We start from the raw sequence: 18,272 nt of genomic DNA, 5'->3' as shown, positions 1-18,272 counted from the left end.
CCTGTTGTTATGAGGTATGTGAGTTGGCCCTAAGGTTACTGGTGTGACTGATTGATACTAAGGTGAAGGTGGACATAAGCAGTTTCGATTGGTTTGAGTATTTCTTATCTGGATTGGGGTAGGCAAGTTCTTTCCTAAGGGACCTTCTGCCCTTTGGGAATTGCTTACTGTGTGCCAGACTTCTAGTTTCATATTGAGTTGAACTGTAGACATATAGCGTAGCAGGAGAGCAAGACTATTGACTGGGTGACGAACCACAGTAGTGACCTGCTTTAGCCACAAAAGCAGAATGAAATCTATCAGTGAATCGCACCAGCCTCCGGGTTGGACAATGGATCTCAAAATCCCATAAGGTGATTGGAACATTCCCCCAAATCAAATCAAGCGTGTTTTTACATGTTGCTCCCACCTGACATATCTTTAGCCAACTTTTACATGCAAGCACAGTTCCCCATTAAAGTCACACTGTATGTACATAAAATACAGCCGAAACATTGGTATTAATGAAAAATAATCAAGCCGCAATAAATTATAATTCCTACTATCAATCCTACATGCTCTTTATTAATGACTGTCTACTTGTGCAATAAGCAGCCACATAACATGTCTACAGAGCAGTCTCTCACAGCACGTTTTCATAGCACATCTCCTTAACTTCTTGGAGCGCTAGATAAATACTGTAAGTTGAAATCCAGGACAGAGAAACAGTTTGACTTTGAGGAGTTGTGAAGAGGGGAGTGTATTGTGAAGTGATGTCTTTCTTTGAAGCTGTGAACTTCTCAAACCACAGCCTAAAACGAAACACATGACCTTTGAGATCATAAGGATAGTTATTTATTTTTTGTTGCACATAGACTATTATGAAGACGTATTTTTCGGTAGTGGCGCTTGCTACTTCTTTCACAAGGTACAAGTCCACACATTAGCTTTAATGGTCTTGTTTTATTTTCGAACCTCAGCACAGTTAACAGGAAAACAAATGTACAGCAGAGTCTGTCAGTCAGCTTACAGTGAACGTCAAATGTACTCAGTATTGTGTCCTACTACTACTGCTGTACATACAGAGGACATTTGGACATACTGTAGTTTATTACATCCTAAAAGCAGCAGGCATGGCAAAGGTAATGCCAAATATTGACTGCCTATTACCACTTCGATTGACACTTGACACTTTTGTTGAATAGTCATCAAAAATAAAATAAACTATATATATTTTTAAGTTATTCCGTGGCTTAGTGAAGCAGAATAAAATGTAGTCCCACATAAAACATACATTTTCATCATTTTAGATGGAAAAATAAACTCTATAAAACATTTTAAATGCTACTTTACTGAAATGCTACATTTCTGTGTGTGTGTGTGTGTGTGTGTGTGTGTGTGTGTGTGTGTGTGTGTGTGTGGTAATACTGGTGCTAATTAAAAACAAAAAGGAAAGTCCCTGAGATACTTTTTGTGTGTATGTAATGTATATAGACAATTCATGTGTGTAAGGGTATAAATGTGTATGCATTATTCCATTTAGGAGGCTGACTACATGAATGGGTGCATGTGTGTGTGTGTGTTCACGTGCACGTGCACGTGTATCTACACTACTTCAACTCCAGGCGGTGCTCGCCGCGCGCAATGTGTGAGGAGAACTCGTAGCGGTCCCGGCTGCGATGGCCACATACATTGCACTCCAGTGGGTCACGGAAGCCATGGCAGCCCATGTGGATGGTGAACATGACGTAGTCCAGAAACCACACCCTGCAGTGACCGCAGGGGTACACCGCCCCTGCTCCTGTACCTACCCCAACCCCTACCTCCCCCTCGCTTCTTACCACCCTCAGAGCCTCTAGGGGGGGCATGGGGAGCGCGTGGGCCTGGGTATGGGGGTGTGAGAGGCTATTGTGGGGACTGGGCCCCAGCAGGTGCCCCAGGTTGTAGATGAGAGGCTGGGAGAGCTGAGCCCGATCTGCGTGGAGTGAGTCCATACTAGGGTGGCCCTGGCTGGGCCGGGGCAGGTAGGCGACACCGGTGCTCTGCTGCTGCTCCAGCTTGTGACCATTGGTGAGGGCCAGGGGGCTCATGTCAGCCCGGCTCAGGGGGATGGGGTAGGCCCTGTGGGGGGAGGCAGAGTCAGGGTCCTGGCCTGTGTAGAGGGGCTGGTGGATGTGGTGGTTCTCGGATCCTGGGGAGGTGAGGGGAGGGTCCATGACGTCAGAGCGGTGGATCAGCTCCCTGTTGAAGCTCAGGTCCAGACACACGCCGTTGTCCCCTGGATCACCCACACAGAGAGAGACACCTCAGCACTCACTCAGCACTGTGCAGGTGGGGCAACTAACTCAGAGCCAAAAATACATCAACTGTATATCTCTCTCTATATATATATATATACATACGGCCATATATATACATATACAGTGGGGGAAAAAAGTATTTGATTCCCTGCTGATTTTGTACGTTTGCCCACTGACAAAGAAATGATCGGTCTATAATTTTATTGGTAGGTTTATTTGAACAGTGAGAGACAGAATAACAACAAAAAACCCAGAAAAACGCATGTCTAAAATGATATAAAAGGATTTGTATTTTAATGAGGGAAATAAGTATTTGACCCCTCTGCAAAACATGACTTAGTACTTGGTGGCAAAACCCTTGTTGGCAATCACAGAGGTCAGACATTTCTTGTAGTTGGCCACCAGGTTTGCACACATCTCAGGATGGATTTTGTCCCACTCCTCTTTGCAGATCTTCTCCAAGTCATTAAGGTTTCGAGGCTGACGTTTGGCAACTCGAACCTTCAGCTCCCTCCACAGATTTTCTATGGGATTAAGGTCTGGAGACTGGCTAGGCCACTCCAGGACCTTAATGTGCTTCTTCTTGAGCCACTCCTTTGTTGCCTTGGCCGTGTGTTTTGGGTCATTGTCATGCTGGAATACCCATCCACGACCCATTTTCAATGCCCTGGCTGAGGGAAGGATGTTCTCACCCAAGATTTGACGGTACATGGCCCCGTCCATCGTCCCTTTGATGCCGTGAAGTTGTCCTGTCCCCTTAGCAGAAAAACACCCCCAAAGCATAATGTTTCCACCTCCATGTTTGACGGTGGAGATTGTGTTCTTGGGGTCATAGGCAGCATTCCTCCTCCTCCAAACACGGCGAGTTGAGTTGATGCCAAAGAGCTCCATTTTGGTCTCATATGACCACAACACTTAAACCAGTTGTCCTCTGAATCATTCAGATGTTCATTGGCAAACTTCAGACGGGCATGTATATGTATTCTTGAGCAGGGGGACCTTGCGGGCGCTGCAGGATTTCAGTCCTTCACGGCGTAGTGTGTTACCAATTGTTTTCTTGGTGACTATGGTCCCAGCTGCCTTGAGATGATTGACAAGATCCTCCCGTGTAGTTCTGGGCTGATTCCTCACCGTTCTCATGATCATTGCAACTCCACGAGGTGCGATCTTGCATGGAGCCCCAGGCCGAGGGATATTGACAGTTCTTTTGTGTTTCTTCCATTTGCGAATAATCACACCAAATGTTGTCACCTTCTCACAAGCTGCTTGGCGATGGTCTTGTAGCCCATTCCAGCCTTGTGTAGGTCTACAATCTTGTCCCTGACATCCTTGGAGAGCTCTTTGGTCTTGGCCATGGTGGAGAGTTTGGAATCTGATTGATTGATTGCTTCTGTGGACAGGTGTCTTTTTTACAGGTAACAAGCTGCGGTTAGGAGCACTCCCTTTAAGAGTGTGCTCCTAATCTCATCTCGTTACCTGTATAAAAGACACCTGGGAGCCAGAAATCTTTCTGATTGAGAGGGGGTCAAATACTTATTTCCCTCATTAAAATGCAAATCAATTTATAACATTTTTGACATGTGTTTTTCTGGATATTTTTGTTGTTATTCTGTCTCTCACTGTTCAAATAAACCTACCATTAAAATTATAGACTGATCCTTTCTTCATCAGTGGGCAAACGTACAAAATCAGCAGGGGATCAAATATTTTTTTCCCCCACTGTATCTCTATATAAATGGTTCTGCAGTAACCATTTCGCTGACAGAAAAGAGCCAGAGACGTGCAGTGGAGAGGGAGCCACAAGATAGCCACCTCTACTAGCTATAAGGAGCTTCAGCAGCAAATGAGCAAGCTCAGTCACACTTGAAGAAAAAAAGCACATTCTGTACAATTGAAATCTTGATAGCTCGTACAATAGAGAACTAGCAGGCAGACGCTGACCCTGTAGATAAACGAGCTTCTTACCACAGAACGAACACTAAGAGGGCGTGACAGGACAGAGAATCTGTGTCCCAAACGTCACCCTGTTCTCTATATAGTGCATTATGGAATAGGGTGCCATTTGGTGAACTATAGGGAATAGGGTGACATTTAGGACTCAGCAACAGAGACGAGGAGGAGACGAAGAGGCCTCTCAGTCTCCACTGCTGCAGCTGCTGTTCCACCACAAGAGGAGACGGAGGCATCTGCTCACGTTTCGTGCTCTCGCCTGTTTTCAACCCTGTGGTCGAACACACCACCTCTCTTTTCCTCCTGTGGTCGTTATATTGCAAGATTTCAGTTCATTTGTCAGGGTGATGGGTGATAGGAGGATCTCTTTAGGCCAGACACTTGCTGTTTCTTTGCAGCGACTCGAATTCTGAAACTAAACACTTTATGATAAGCGGAGATGCTTGACAAGAAAGTGTGACCTGGGTATAGGAAATGGATACAACGCCTTAGGGTTTGGGAAGTCAACGTGATGACAAATCACTAATTTACTGAAACTGACGGTTTTCAAACACTCAGCAGTAGTAGTAGTGTAGAAGTTTCAATGAAGCACTACAACTTGGATGTTTATACTTGTCAGTTTGTGTGTGAGAGAGTTCCAGTGTACAAAAGGCACATCTCCCACGATTGCTTCATGTTATTGGCATTCTATTCCTATGCGTGGTTAACCATACCCACCTAAAATATACATCAGGCAGGGAAATTAGGGCAGTGGTCTACCACCCTATGGCACGGTGCAGCAGATGAGGCTGCCGTTCTGCCCAAAATTCCTGCTTGGCAAGCAAAGCAAGGGGGGACAGGAGAACTGCATTGATAGAGAGACAGATTGACAGATAGAGAGACAGCGAAAGAGACAGACAGACAGACAGACATGTAGCTTAGACAGACAAAGATATGATACACTTAAAACTTACATTTGTTTTAATTAAATGCAACACTATTACAATAATAGCAGTAGCAGCAAGTAGCAAGGCGTCAAATTATTGTACAAACCTGACAGGTGCAGCAATGAAGCCAGTAATCAGAGACCCATTACACACAGACATACAATTAATCAAACTGCTATTGAATTACCAAATGAGCAATTTCTCAAAAGAGTAAGCAACCACCAGTCTAGTCACAAAGTAATAATCAAATCAAAATTGCAATTGCTCAATTTGGTGGAATGATTTTATATATATCCACGTTTTTTACCGCCCACACACTCGCCCATGCCTAGTTAACCCTACCAAGGTGACAACTTGCGAGACAGTTGAACTGTAAGTGAGGAATGAGTCAGACTGGTCTTACCAGTGAACTTCTGTGGCATAGAGCTCTTGCGTTTGGCTACATTGCTCGCCAACCTGTCCAGTAGCAGAGCGCGCTCCGTACCCATGTGAGTAGTCCTGGACACGTGGGTATCCTCACCGGCTGAGAGACACACAGAGAGAGAGAGGTCTCTTAGCAGTACGGAGGTACAGTAAGGACAGAGTGTGTGCTTTCTGTCCACTGTGCTGCAACTGTCCACTGCCTTCGAGCATTTGAGGTTGTGAAATTATCTTTTTCTTTTACAGGACTAACAAACAAAATGACTTTAAAATGAAACTCACCCTCAGAGAAACCAATGACAAATTGATCGCAGCCAAGATAACAAAGCTTGTGACCTCACTTCCTGGTGTTTTGCCTCATCGACTAGTGAGGCCTGTAGGAGGAAGACCGCAGGTCGAGGATGTGCTTCCTCACCACACGCTATCTGCCGTACTTACGACATTCAACCGACCACAAAACAACAGAGTATTGTTTGTGTCGCAACCGTCTTGGCTGTCCACCATGGCAGGCAAACAGACTTCTGGGGGGGGTGCAGTCAGATCACGACACTGAGACATTTGTCCTACATCTCTTCTGACTGACTTCCCCTCTGGTGTCCTTACATCACAACGTCTCCCACAGCAACAGCCACAACCTATTTTTGCTCTAATGGTGGGCTAACTTACGACCATGAACTCAATGGAATGAAGCTACACAACTCTGCAGCCAGCAAATGTGTATGTGTGTATGCGTGTGTGCACAAATGTGTGAGTAGATAACAGAATGTGCACACATCTGAGTGTGAGTGCCTGTGAATGTTGTGTGTGTGTGTGTGTGTGTGTGTGTGTGTGTGTGTGTGTGTGTGTGTGTGTGTGTGTGTGTGATTGCATGAGTAAAGTGTGTATGTCTGAAGTGCATTTGTGTAAGTGTGTATGTGTGTGGTGTCTGCAGTGTCTGTGTGTGTAACAGAGGGTATGTAGGAGTGTCCCAGGGCCTCTCACCTCTCTCAGCGTTGCCTTTGTTCTGGATGTACACATGGCACCTCTCTCGGTGCTCTTCAAGGGAGCTGCGCTGCTTGTAACTGCGACCGCAGTGGTTGCACTTGTAGGGCTTCTCTACTGTGAGAAAAGAGTTTCAGTTAAAACTACAAACTCCCACTTCAAACCATCATACACTTTGCTTACTGAGGCTGTTCTTAAATAATAGGGCAACTACGATCTCTGCAAGAACCTCCTTTATTTTTTGTTGTTGTATTTTACCCCCTTTTTCTCCCCAATCTTTTTATCTTGTCTCATCGCTGCAACTCCCCAACGGGCTCGGGAGGCAAAAGTGGAGTCATGCGTCCTCCGAAACATGACCCGCCAAAACGCGCTCCTTAACACCCGCCAGCTTAACCCGGAAGTCAGCCGCACCAATGTGTCAGAGGAAATACCGTTCAACTGGCAACCGGGGTCAGCCCGCAGGCACCTGGCCTGCCACAAGAAGTCGCTAGAGCGCGATCAGCCAAGTAAAGCCCCACCGGCCAAACCCTCCCCTAACCCGGACGACGCTGGGCCAATTGTGCGCCATCCTATGGGACTCCCGGCTACGGCCGGTTGTGGCACAGCCCGAGAAATGAACCTGGGTCTGCGCCACTCGGGAGGCCTCAAGAAGCTCCTTTAAATGAGCGTCACTGACAGCTCCAACGTGAAGTGGTATATCTAAATAACTGTGTGCAGACAGGTTATAGGTACCTATGTGTGTGTGTGTTTGCATGTGTACACATATATTTTGTGTACGTGTGTGAGTAAGTGCGAACAGGTGGAAAATACCTGAGTTTGTGTTATTATAATATGCATGTGTGGTCATACATCTGTAAACGCAGGTGGCACACAGATGGTGGATAGGTACTTGAGTGAGTGCGCAGGTGTCCGCTGAGGGCGTCTCGTCTGCGGCAGGCGTAGCTGCACATAGGGCACTTGAAGGGCTTCTCCCCGGAGTGCAGTTTGATGTGGCGAAGCAGGTTTCCCTTCTGGGTGAAGGAGGCACCACACTGGCTGCAGTGGAATGGACGTTCACCTGGGTGTAGGTCAAAACAGAGGGATCCTATGTCATGGAGAAACTCTGTCAACACTGCCAAGACTTACTGGTACAGTAGTTATGAAGCATATAGTTGAGCTACTGTGGTACGTTTACTGGTATGTATTACTCAGTAATACTGTGACTGAATAGGAGTAACACTTGGTTTGTTCCACACGTCTAATAAAGCAGACCATTGAGTGAAGTGTAATTACTGTGTTACAGCAGATGTTGAAATTACATTTCTTGCCCTAGTACTGATAAAATGCAGAGTACATGTAAAGTCAAATGTGTCCATTCAAAGTGTAACGCATGAGTCACTGTAGATATTGAAACACAAATATTTTAATCAAACACCTTGATCTGCTAAGTTTACCAAAGCCACAATGCCAGTGTTATAAAACAAAAAACACCATTATTTAAGATCAGGGTTGGTTTGGCTGTGTTACTCTGCTCACCGGTGTGACTTCGCTTGTGCACGAGCAGCACATTGATGCTGACGCAGGACAGGCCACAGATGTCACAGTTGAGCTTGCCTGCTGCCTGGCTGCGGGGTACTGCTGCGTACAACGAGGAGTTGGTGTGGGCGTCCTGCGGGCCTGTGCTCTCATACTTTACATAATCTGCCAGAGACAGGTCCTGTGGTTCGTTAAGGGTTTCTCCCTCTTCCTCCCCTTCCCCCTCTTCTTCTCCTTCGTCTTCCTCATCCCTTTCCTTCTCCTCTTCTTCCTCTTCTTCATAAAGGTAATTGTCTCGTTCAACTTCTTCTTCACTCTTGGGGTACTGATCGTCATTGTCGTCATACTCTTCCCTCTCAGTTTTCACGGGAACCCCATCTAGGAAGGAGGGGAGAGAAAGAGAGGGTTAAATATATTTCCCTCCTTGGTTATTTGACTTCATGACAACCTGGAGCTAATTGCATGAAACTAGTTATGACTGGTCTATGGTGGTAAAACAACATAAAAAATATATATTTTGGGGATTTTTCAGCTGACCAGTTTCATAAACAGACACTGATTTTAAAGGGGCAATCAGCAGTTGCTACATTCATTTTTGGACTTATAAATGAATTATATGTGCACATTGATTCTTGAAGAATATAACTTGCAAATGCCTCATGAGCTTAGTTCAACTGTCGTAGCCCACCAGAACCCAAAATATAAGCTTGTTTTACGCCAATGTTTGTAAACAAAGAACATGTAAACAAACACTGTATAGCCTCAAAACATGGTTAAAACTATCATTTTGATACCACGGATGGTCAATTCTTGCATCCATAGCTCTGCCTATGAATTTGAGAGTGATTACATTTCTCCAGCCCCATCCCTCTGCTTTTAACAGAACCAGGGGTGGGGAGCTGGCTTTGTTATTGTTTCTACTGCTGATTGCCACTTTAAACCCCAAAAGTTATTATTTTGTCCACTGCCAGTGTGCGAAGAGGAAAAATGCCGGTCTATGTTTTAAAACCTATCTAATGATTCTACATGCAGTTTTCTGCAAATATGGACATAAAAAGCTTCCCAGCTAACACACAGCATTCTGAGAACCAGATGTTTCATAGAGCTTTGTGAGAGCGTGGTCTGTCCTATGGTTATTTTACACACAACCTTCCCACAAATTTATGGGAATGGTGCAGGATAGTTGCTTGGCTTTGGAACATTCTCAGCACATTTAAGGAACTTGACAACAACAACAAAAAGTATACAATTCTTGGTGTTTCATTTCCTTAACAGAATGTTTCCTAAAAGTTCAAACATGGTTACATGTTATTTCAATCTTAGTAATGTTCTAGGAACCTTCTATAATTGGTTTGTCATTGGGAATGTTCTCAAATTGGTGAGAGAATGTTAAGAAACAACTTTCTTCTTCGGGAATTTCATTACTTCAATATAACGTTTCCTACATGGTTCCATTTAACCCTCCTGCTGTGTTCTGGTCGAATTGGACCGATTTACAAGTTTTCTCTCTGAAAAATGTTGTTAATTTAACTGATTGTCATAAGGTTCCATGACTTTGTCCACACAGGGCATCTGAACACAAAACATTTTTTAATAACATTTTGGCTGTTTTATTTAACTTTTGTACACCTGTTGTGTTCCCGGTCAAAAATGACCGGTCATTAGAAATGAATGGGTGAGACTACAATTAGTGACTAAAATTGAGTTCAGGCACATGCCCATTCATCAGATGGACACACTTCCTCTCCCAGACCCCCACATGCATTTGTGTTTGAGCACACACACACACACGCCTCACTCCCCTTCTTGGCTTCCATGGCAACCCCCATGGGAACCTTTCCCCAATAGAATATTTCCCCCATGGGAACCACACCTGTTGGCATTCTCACAAACAATTGTTTCAATAATATATAGAACCTTTCTCGCAACTCTGGTATATAAAGCTTTTTTGAGGCCTTGCTCACAATTCATTCTGTGGCAGCACAATGACCAAACGATATACTGTATGTGAGGCTCTTGATCATATCTTTGATCATGACACTGGTGAGGAGAGAGGCCAGGAAACTGACAGTGAAGATGCATTAGAGGAGGAAGTGTCAAAAGTTGAAGACACCACAGAATATGATCCAGACCAAGAAACAACCAGTGATGAGGAAGAGGGCCCTGCTGAGGTTGTTGTTACATTCCAGTCAAAGAATGGGAATTTGTCCTGGTCTTCATCCCCACCTGAGAGGAGAGGTCGGCTGAAAGTGTTATCAGGATGACCCCAGGGCCAACGAGATACGCCATACCCCGGGTTGATGACATAAAATCCTGACTCTATTTAAAAATGTGAAATGGTTTCAAAACAAATGTCCTTGTTAAACTTTGACACAAAGTAGTCTGTGATAAATAGCACAATATGTTTCATCTGAGTATTTGCTATGGTCAAAATAATCCATACATTCTGCTTTCTTTTACTAAAAAACTAGTTGTATGAGCTCAGGTCAAAGAGGCCTACAGGCCATAAATAGCAAATAGAAGTTCAAAACTTATAATGTTCACAAGAACCTAAGTTGATAAAAAGATCTAACACAACATTAGGTGATAATATATGTATTATGAATTTATAATCAGCTATAATGGGGTGGTCATTTTGGACCGGGAACACAGAATTAATTAACATGAAACGAACACAACAGGAGGGTTAAAGTAATGTTCTCAAATTGTTCCCGAGAACCAAAATGTTGTAACGTTCAGAGAACGTTCTAAGAATGTTATTTGAAAACATACATTCTGTTTTCAGAACGTGAAGAAAACTTTCCATAAAAAAACATATGAACACTTTCGTAACGTTCAGAGATTTACATTTACATTCCGTCCTCAGCATCAACAAAGATCTCTCTATCCTCTATCTTGTTAATGGTGTTCAGGTGTGTTGGCCGGGCCCACTAATTGGTCACACCTGATCTTAATGAGTGCTTGCATGACATGCTAGCTCCATCCTGGTGGTGCAGTGGACTAATTCCATGGATAGAAACCAGTAGATTACAGGTTCAAATCTCACTGATGGTGTGTCACAATAAAAAATAAACGTGTTTGCATAATTATTGCTTAAGGAAATGGATTTTCATGTGTCCTATCTGTGCTTGGATTCAAAGAAGTTAACCCACAATAAGCTAGCAGTGTTAAATGAAACATTTTGTGAAATGTTTAAGGAAGTTATTAAAACGCATACAAATAACCTATCATTTCCATTCTCAGAGCTTTAATTAAACCTCCCAGGAAAACTTTCAAGGAACCAGAGTACAACATTCTCATAACCTCCCTGCAACTTAAAAATAAAACATTCTCATAACGTTTAAAAAGCTTTCAGTTTTACCGGTCAGGAAACATATGGCTTCGTTCCCACAACCAATGTGAAACCAAAAATATACATTAACAGTCAAAAGTTTGGACACACCTACTCATTCAAGGATTTTTCTTAATTTTTTACTATTTTCTACATTGCAGAATAATAGTGAAGACATCAAAACTATGAAATAACACATATGGAATCATGTAGTAACCAAAAAAATATTAAACAAATGAAAATATATTTTATATTCTTCAAATTAGCCATGACAACTTGCACACTCTTGGCATTCTCTCAATCAGCTTCACCTGGAATGCTTATAAAAACAGCCTTGAAGGAGTTCCCACATATACTGAGCACTTGTTGGCTGCTTTTCCTTCACTCTGCTGTCTAATTCATCCCAAACCATCTCAATTGGGTTGAGGCCAGGTGATTGTGGAGGCCAGGTTATCTGATGCACTACTCCATCATTCTCCTTCTTGGTCAAATAGCCCTTACACAGCCTGGAGGTGTGTTTTGGGTCATTGTCCTGTTGAAAAACAAATGATAGTCCCACTAAGCGCAAACAAGATGGGATTGTGTATCACTGCAGAATCCTGTGGTAGCCATGCTGGTTAAGTGTGCCTTGAATTATAAATAAATCACCGACAGTGTCACCATCACACCACCTCCTCCATGCTTCACGGTGGGAATCACACATCATCCGTTCACCTACTCCGCGTCTCACAAAGAAGTGCGGTTGGAACCAAAAATCTCAAATTTGGACTCATCAGACCAAAGGACAGATTTCCACCGGTCTAATGTCTATTGATCGTGTTTCTTGGCCCAAGCAAGTATCTTCTTGTTATTGGTGTTCTTTAGTAGTCTCCTCTGAACAGTTGATGTTGAGATGTGTCTGTTACTTGAAACATTGTTTTGGCTGCTGTTAACTCTAATGGACGTATCCTCTGCAGCAGAGGTAACTCTGGGTCTTCCTTTCCTGTGGCTGTCCTCATGAGAGCCAGTTTCATCACAGCACTTGATGGTTTTTGTGACTGCACTTGAAGAAATTTCAACGTTTGTGAAATGTTCCGCATTGACTGACCTTCATGCCTTAAAGTAATGATGGACTGTTTGCTTATTTGAGCTGTTCTTGCCATTAAATGGACTTGGTCTTTACCACCCATACCTTGTCAAAACACAACTGATTTGCTCAAACACATTAAGAAGGAAAGAAATTCCACAAATTAACTTTGAACAAGGCACACCTGTTAATTGAAATTCATTCCAGGTGACTACCTCATGAAGCTGGTTGAGAGAATGCCAAGAGTGTGCAATGCTGTCATCAAGGCAAAGGGTGGCTACTTTGAAGAATTTGTTTAAAACTTTTTTGGATACTACATGATTCTATATGTGTTAGTTCATAGTTTTAATGTCTTCACTATTATTCTACAATGTAGAAAATAGTACAAATTAAGAATAACCCTTGAATGAGTAGGTGTGTCCAAACTTTTTACTGGAACTGTACATTCCCACAACTTCCAAGGCACCAAATGTGCTAGCTTGGTTAGCAGAGCTCCACGGGGCCAATCATCAGACAGAAACTTATACAAGGCTTTGTCATAAATGGCACATCTCCACTTCTACATTTGTAGAATATTTTAATATATTAACACTAGCACATCTCCTAGTGTGGTTTGGCTAATTTAGGACAAGGCAGAGTGTCAGAGAAAGATTTAGGAGATGTTTTCTGAGATAACAGCAAGGCATTTCCTTTCAATGCTCAGAAACCAGAACCAGGGCAGGACAAAGCAGCATAGAGAAACCTCTCAGTCAACGTTGAAGAAAATAAAACAACAACCATGCTTCATCTTCTTCTGAACATATAGATTGAGAGCATAGCCTTCCCCAAAAGTGTAGCATTGCCTTTCAAGTTAGAAGTGTATACCCCAAACCACGTAAGTGTGCGCCCCAAGTCCTAAAAGTGCATAACTCAAACCCAGCAAATGTACACCAATATAGGGCTGGGTGATATATTGTGAATAGCCACATGGATTTTTACAATACCATATTTAAAGATATTTTTATACAGTGCTAAATAACTTAAAAGTTAATCACATTGGACTACTTCACTGTCAGTTTTGTCCTAGTTTGATCGCGAATAAAAGCGATCAGAATTTGTTGTTATTCTAGGGTCATGCACTACTCCTAAAACATATTTGGAACTTGTATTATTCAGAAACATAAAATACTGTCAAATGCCGCCAAACCATCAAAAATGAGAAGAATATAGTGAAATTATCTCCCAGCCCCACACCAATAAGCCCAGCAAGAGTAGGCCTACACCCCAAGCATTGCAAGTTTAAGACCCAAACCCTGCACGTGTATACCCCAAATCCTGCAAGTGTGCACCTCATACCATATAAGTAAATCTCAAGCCCTGCAGAGTATAGGCTATCCCCCAAGTCCTACAGTCTATATATCCAACAACTGCAACTGTGTACACCTCAAGTCCTGGGCTCTGGCCTGCAATGCCTGCCCCTGCTGAGAGTCAACCAACCCCTGTCGAGACTCAAGTTATATTCCATCCAGAAACCACACTGTGGTCTCAGCGGTGGCTGATGTGCTGAAAAACCGTGCTCTGTTGTCATGCGAAGCGCTCAGAGGTGCGATGGAAACTTTGCAAAGAGAGAGGCCCCATATAGAGTCCAGGACCTGAGAGCAGTGAACCTCGGGGCACGCTTCAGTAGAAATTCAGAGCTACATGGTTACACCCGGACCGTGTAGCTGTGGCAAAAGACTAAAATAAGGAAGAGCAAGGCCTCCAGTAGTAGCTCCAGTAGACTCTTACACCAAATTGGTAACACTTTATTTAAGGGTCCATAATAAACCATTTATAAGGCATTTAAAGACAGTTTACTCACCATTTTATTTATCATTGCTCCCACATCTGTAAATGTTAGTAAGTTAGTTATTCACACATGTATATATATTTCCTTAAACATCCTGTTTTGTGTACCTATTATTTTACCAGGTACTGCAGGAGTGTCCACCAATTGCATGCCCGTCTTTTTGTGAGATATTACACTGGTCACTCAAAACATTTATAAAGTAGACATAGAGTATAAATTGCACACACTTTTAGATTAGGGACTGCAAAGAAACGTATGGATATTTATGATTACCAATGATTAATAAATGGTTTATAAATGTGGAAGTAATGATTAATAAATGCCTTAAATTGTTTATTAGAGACCCTTAAAATAAAGTGTTACCAGCAACTCCCGTAACTTGCAAAATGGAGTCAATGACTGGTTAACACTTTGGTGGTCTTGGGCGTCTGACCCCCTTTGTTCGCAGCCTCTGTTAAGCCCAATGGCTTGTTGCATATCATCCCATAGGTCGGTTGAGTATTGAACGCAAGTGGGTAAACTAGTCAATACCGCATGGTTTTGGGACAATGTTCTCATCAACATGTGTTTCGTACCTGTCATTCCCTCGTTTCCTGTGGGTTCTGAGCACTCCATTCCACTCTCTGAGGTCTTCTCTGGGGCCTCCTCTTCCTCTCCCTGCCTCTCCCCTGCCTCTTCTCCTCCCTCCGCCTCCTCTGTCTGTGGCCTCTCATCTGTCACAGCGCTGCTAACGTCTGTGAAGAGACCATCACCATCTTAGTCTTTAATATGGAGCCTAACACACATCTCTAACCGTATACGTTATTTGGGCCACCATTGTTTTTGTAAGTCAACTTATGACCATTGCACTGCGCACAACATCGTTTTTGCAACAATATTAGCCTACGGTATGGAATATAAGTCTTAATAGTGAAAGTTCTATGTTGAAAAAAGCTGTCTTACCCATCGTTTCATATTGTGATGACTTGAGCTCTTGTTTTTCCTCTGTGTTCATCTTCAATGATTCTCTGTGGAAATAAAACACAAAAGAGGCAGTGTGTCAATCAACCCATTACTGCAGAAGTGAACATTTACCTCAGAAAATTCAAAATCAGTTATTGTATGCAAAATAATAATCATTTAATTTGGCATATTCCCATAGAATTAGTGACGTTTCATGCAAGAAGCCATTAATTAGGGCATACTCAATGCAATATGTATATACATTCAAAACAAAATCTGAAAATAACCGTGAAAACTACAAAAAGAAGTGTGGTAAATTGCTCGTGCATGGTCCATTGCTCAACCCTAGCAGTTCATTCAAATGAAGAAGAAAAAATATGAGCACACTGAACATGCATTTCCTGCCAAATTGATGCAAATAGAAAACTGTGAAAGAGACGTCCGACTTCTACGGCAATGTAGCCATACTATTCTCCAGAATATTATTTTATTTTCAACAGAAAAGACACCTTGCCATTGAAGTAGTTAATATATTTGACCAAGTTAATCCCTATTTCTTACAGCACACCTACATCTATTTTTGAGGATACATTAAAGCTAATAGTTGATGCCTAAAATAATATAAAACTCTCATTATCATAAGACTTTTAGAATTATAGCTAAATGCACCTATTTTAATGTGAACGATTCCGTTTTTTATACAGTAGGCTTATCTTCCTATTCCCATTTCCCATTCCTATTAAAAATATGTTTAATTCAAGGAAGACAACAGCAGTTTTTATCATCTCTTTTTAAAATGTCCTACCTGTAACTTATGTATCTTCCTCCTGACACTGAAGCGCTCACGTCCAGTTTAAATTCACCTGTCTCTCCCGCCGTTCAGATTCCCTTCTCCGCCACTGGATCGGCTCGCGGTATGGATATGCCAAGGTTGACGTCATACGCTAAACTTTGGAGACCGTCTTAAAGGAACAGGGACTCATTTTTGCCAAAACGAAGTGATGGAAATACTTTGTAATAGTATAGGAAGACTAGACTGAAGACATTTTAAGAATGGAGGTGAAATGAAACTGTTGAAGTGGTGAATATGCGTTATACATGTATGCATGGATTTATCATTATGATATGAATGATTACGATTGATCAAAACAGGATATTACAATAGATGTTCAACGACGGGCTCCATATAACATACAAGTAATCCACCTTGTGGCCAAAGACTGCTACTGCTTCCTCTTTCCATTTAAAGTGTTTTTGTGCATGTACCACTGCCAACCAATTATTTAATCATTTGCCAGTAAGTTTATCCACTGATTGTATGAATAGACCATGACCAAGCATGGTAATGCTGTCAGAAGAAACTTTTGTTTGGGTAATGGATATTGATGTATTCATGTGAAGTGTTGTTGTCTACCGGTTCAAACAGCCTTTTGTTCTGTCTACCACAGGAAGCCTTTTGGTTATAACAGGATCATCGCTTTCTATAGCCTATACTGTGTGTGTGAATATGTGCTCATTAGAGCTGTGGCATTGGACATTTCGGACTAATACAGAGCAGCAAAAAGTGCTTTACTGCAGCTTGGGACAAGCAATCAGGTGTGTGTGTGTATTGTATGACACTGACTAACAGAATCACAATCATATCTGGAAATTTGCTGTGAGGGCTGAAGCAGAACGCACATTACTGACTCACCCCCTTTCCCGGCCTCATTGCTAATTATCCACCAACTGACCCAGGCAGCACCTAATGCTGTATCCCTGTCTCTCACACACATACAGATCACACACACACACACACACACACACACACACACACACACACACACACACACACACACACACACACACACACACACACACACACACACACACACACACACACACACACACACACACACACACACACACACACACACACACACACACACACGGCCTTATTTTTTCATAAGAGATGGGAGACCAATAAACACCTCCACTGATGACACCTGTGGATTTCTCTACTACTGTGACAGTACAGGCTTCTTCACTTATTCAAGTTATGTCTTGAACAAGATATTTGACATGCCAAAAGCAAACAGTTGAAGAAAGGTTTTATTGTACTATTTACAGTACGTGTTCCAATATTGTAATAGTTTGTTATTCATTACTTAATGGCCCCTATACCAAGAGACTTGGATAGAAATTACAAAAGGTATTACCAAAAAGCAGTAATGGTTCATGTGGGGATTTGTACTGAATATAAATGAGGCCCACTACATCAGTAAAGAGGACTACTGATGTAGTCCAAAATGAAAAATACTTACATTCACTGTGCGTGACTAGACGTTGATATCTTGCAGAATGCTGAGACATTTGTTGTATACCCCTGTCGTTTTCTGCTCATTTATCAAGAGAGGAAGGAAGGAATCTCATCGGTAACAACATGTACCACCCACCTGAGTGGTACTACACTGCCTAGTGAGGTTTGGCCCATGGCCCATGGCCCAGCCTATGGCAGCATGCCACCAGTCTGAAGAATGAAAAAAAGAGGGAAGGAAAGCACACAAAGGCATTACAATACATGCTGGGTTACCATGGTAAAACACAAGCAGAGGAACATAAAAGAGAATTGGCGTCGTCCCAGCCCTCTGTAAGCTTTCGAACCAAATAGTTGTGAATGAGAAAGAGCCTGTACACATACATATACACATATGTACACAAAATACACAGACACTAACACACACGTAGGCGGCCTACTAATTTACATTCTCTAATTTACAAACACACACCCACAATTGAAACACTCACAGCTAGCGGTATAGTTCAAAGTTCCCTCTGTTGGAAAGGGGAGGCTTTTTTTAAGACCTGTGGGGGCAGGGCTACTGTGTGAACGGCACTGTCAATTTGCCTTTTATAGCTGCCCCGCACAGCTAGTTGGAGAGAGAGAAAGACAGAGAGAGAGAGAGAGAGAGTGAGTTTATTTCACTTTTGTTTATTATCTATTTCACTTGCTTTGGCAATGTAAACAAATGTTTCCCATGCCAATAAAGCCCCT

The 18,272-nt window shown here is 42.6% G+C and overlaps 1 protein-coding gene across 4 annotated transcripts; it reads right to left on the bottom strand.

The window, feature by feature from the left end:
- Positions 1-922: 922 nt before the first annotated feature.
- Positions 923-16,955, bottom strand: LOC106564952 (zinc finger protein Aiolos). 4 transcript variants are annotated; one of them, XM_014131501.2, is made up of 8 exons: positions 16,044-16,936; positions 15,239-15,303; positions 14,872-15,030; positions 8,072-8,449; positions 7,446-7,613; positions 6,557-6,673; positions 5,559-5,678; positions 923-2,257 (listed from the first exon to the last, which is right to left on the bottom strand). In XM_014131501.2, the coding sequence occupies exons 2-8, from the start codon at positions 15,288-15,290 to the stop codon at positions 1,590-1,592; spliced, it is 1,662 nt and encodes a 553-aa protein (XP_013986976.1). In that variant the 5' UTR covers positions 15,291-15,303; positions 16,044-16,936; the 3' UTR covers positions 923-1,589. The 4 variants fall into 4 exon arrangements, with proteins under 4 accessions (XP_013986976.1, XP_013986977.1, XP_045547206.1 ...); XM_014131502.2 differs by lacking the exon at positions 16,044-16,936 and adding an exon at positions 15,481-15,593; XM_045691250.1 differs by lacking the exon at positions 14,872-15,030 and having other exon boundaries at positions 16,044-16,955.
- Between the last annotated feature and the right edge of the window lie 1,317 nt (positions 16,956-18,272).

Source organism: Salmo salar, chromosome ssa12, assembly GCF_905237065.1.
Source record: "Salmo salar chromosome ssa12, Ssal_v3.1, whole genome shotgun sequence".
NCBI classification, from domain to species: Eukaryota; Metazoa; Chordata; class Actinopteri; order Salmoniformes; family Salmonidae; genus Salmo; species Salmo salar.
Note: the sequence above shows the minus strand (reverse complement) of the source record. Positions and strands in the feature narration are given on the sequence as shown.

Coding starts and splice junctions, on each gene's coding strand:
- LOC106564952 (XM_014131501.2), bottom strand. CDS start 15,290: ATGAACACAGAGGAAAAACAAGAGCTCAAGTCATCACAATATGAAACG. Junction 8,450..14,871: donor AGGAAACGAGGGAATGACAG/GTACGAAACACA, acceptor CCTCCTTCCTAG/ATGGGGTTCCCGTGAAAACT. Junction 7,614..8,071: donor GCACAAGCGAAGTCACACCG/GTGAGCAGAGTA, acceptor ACCTACACCCAG/GTGAACGTCCATTCCACTGC.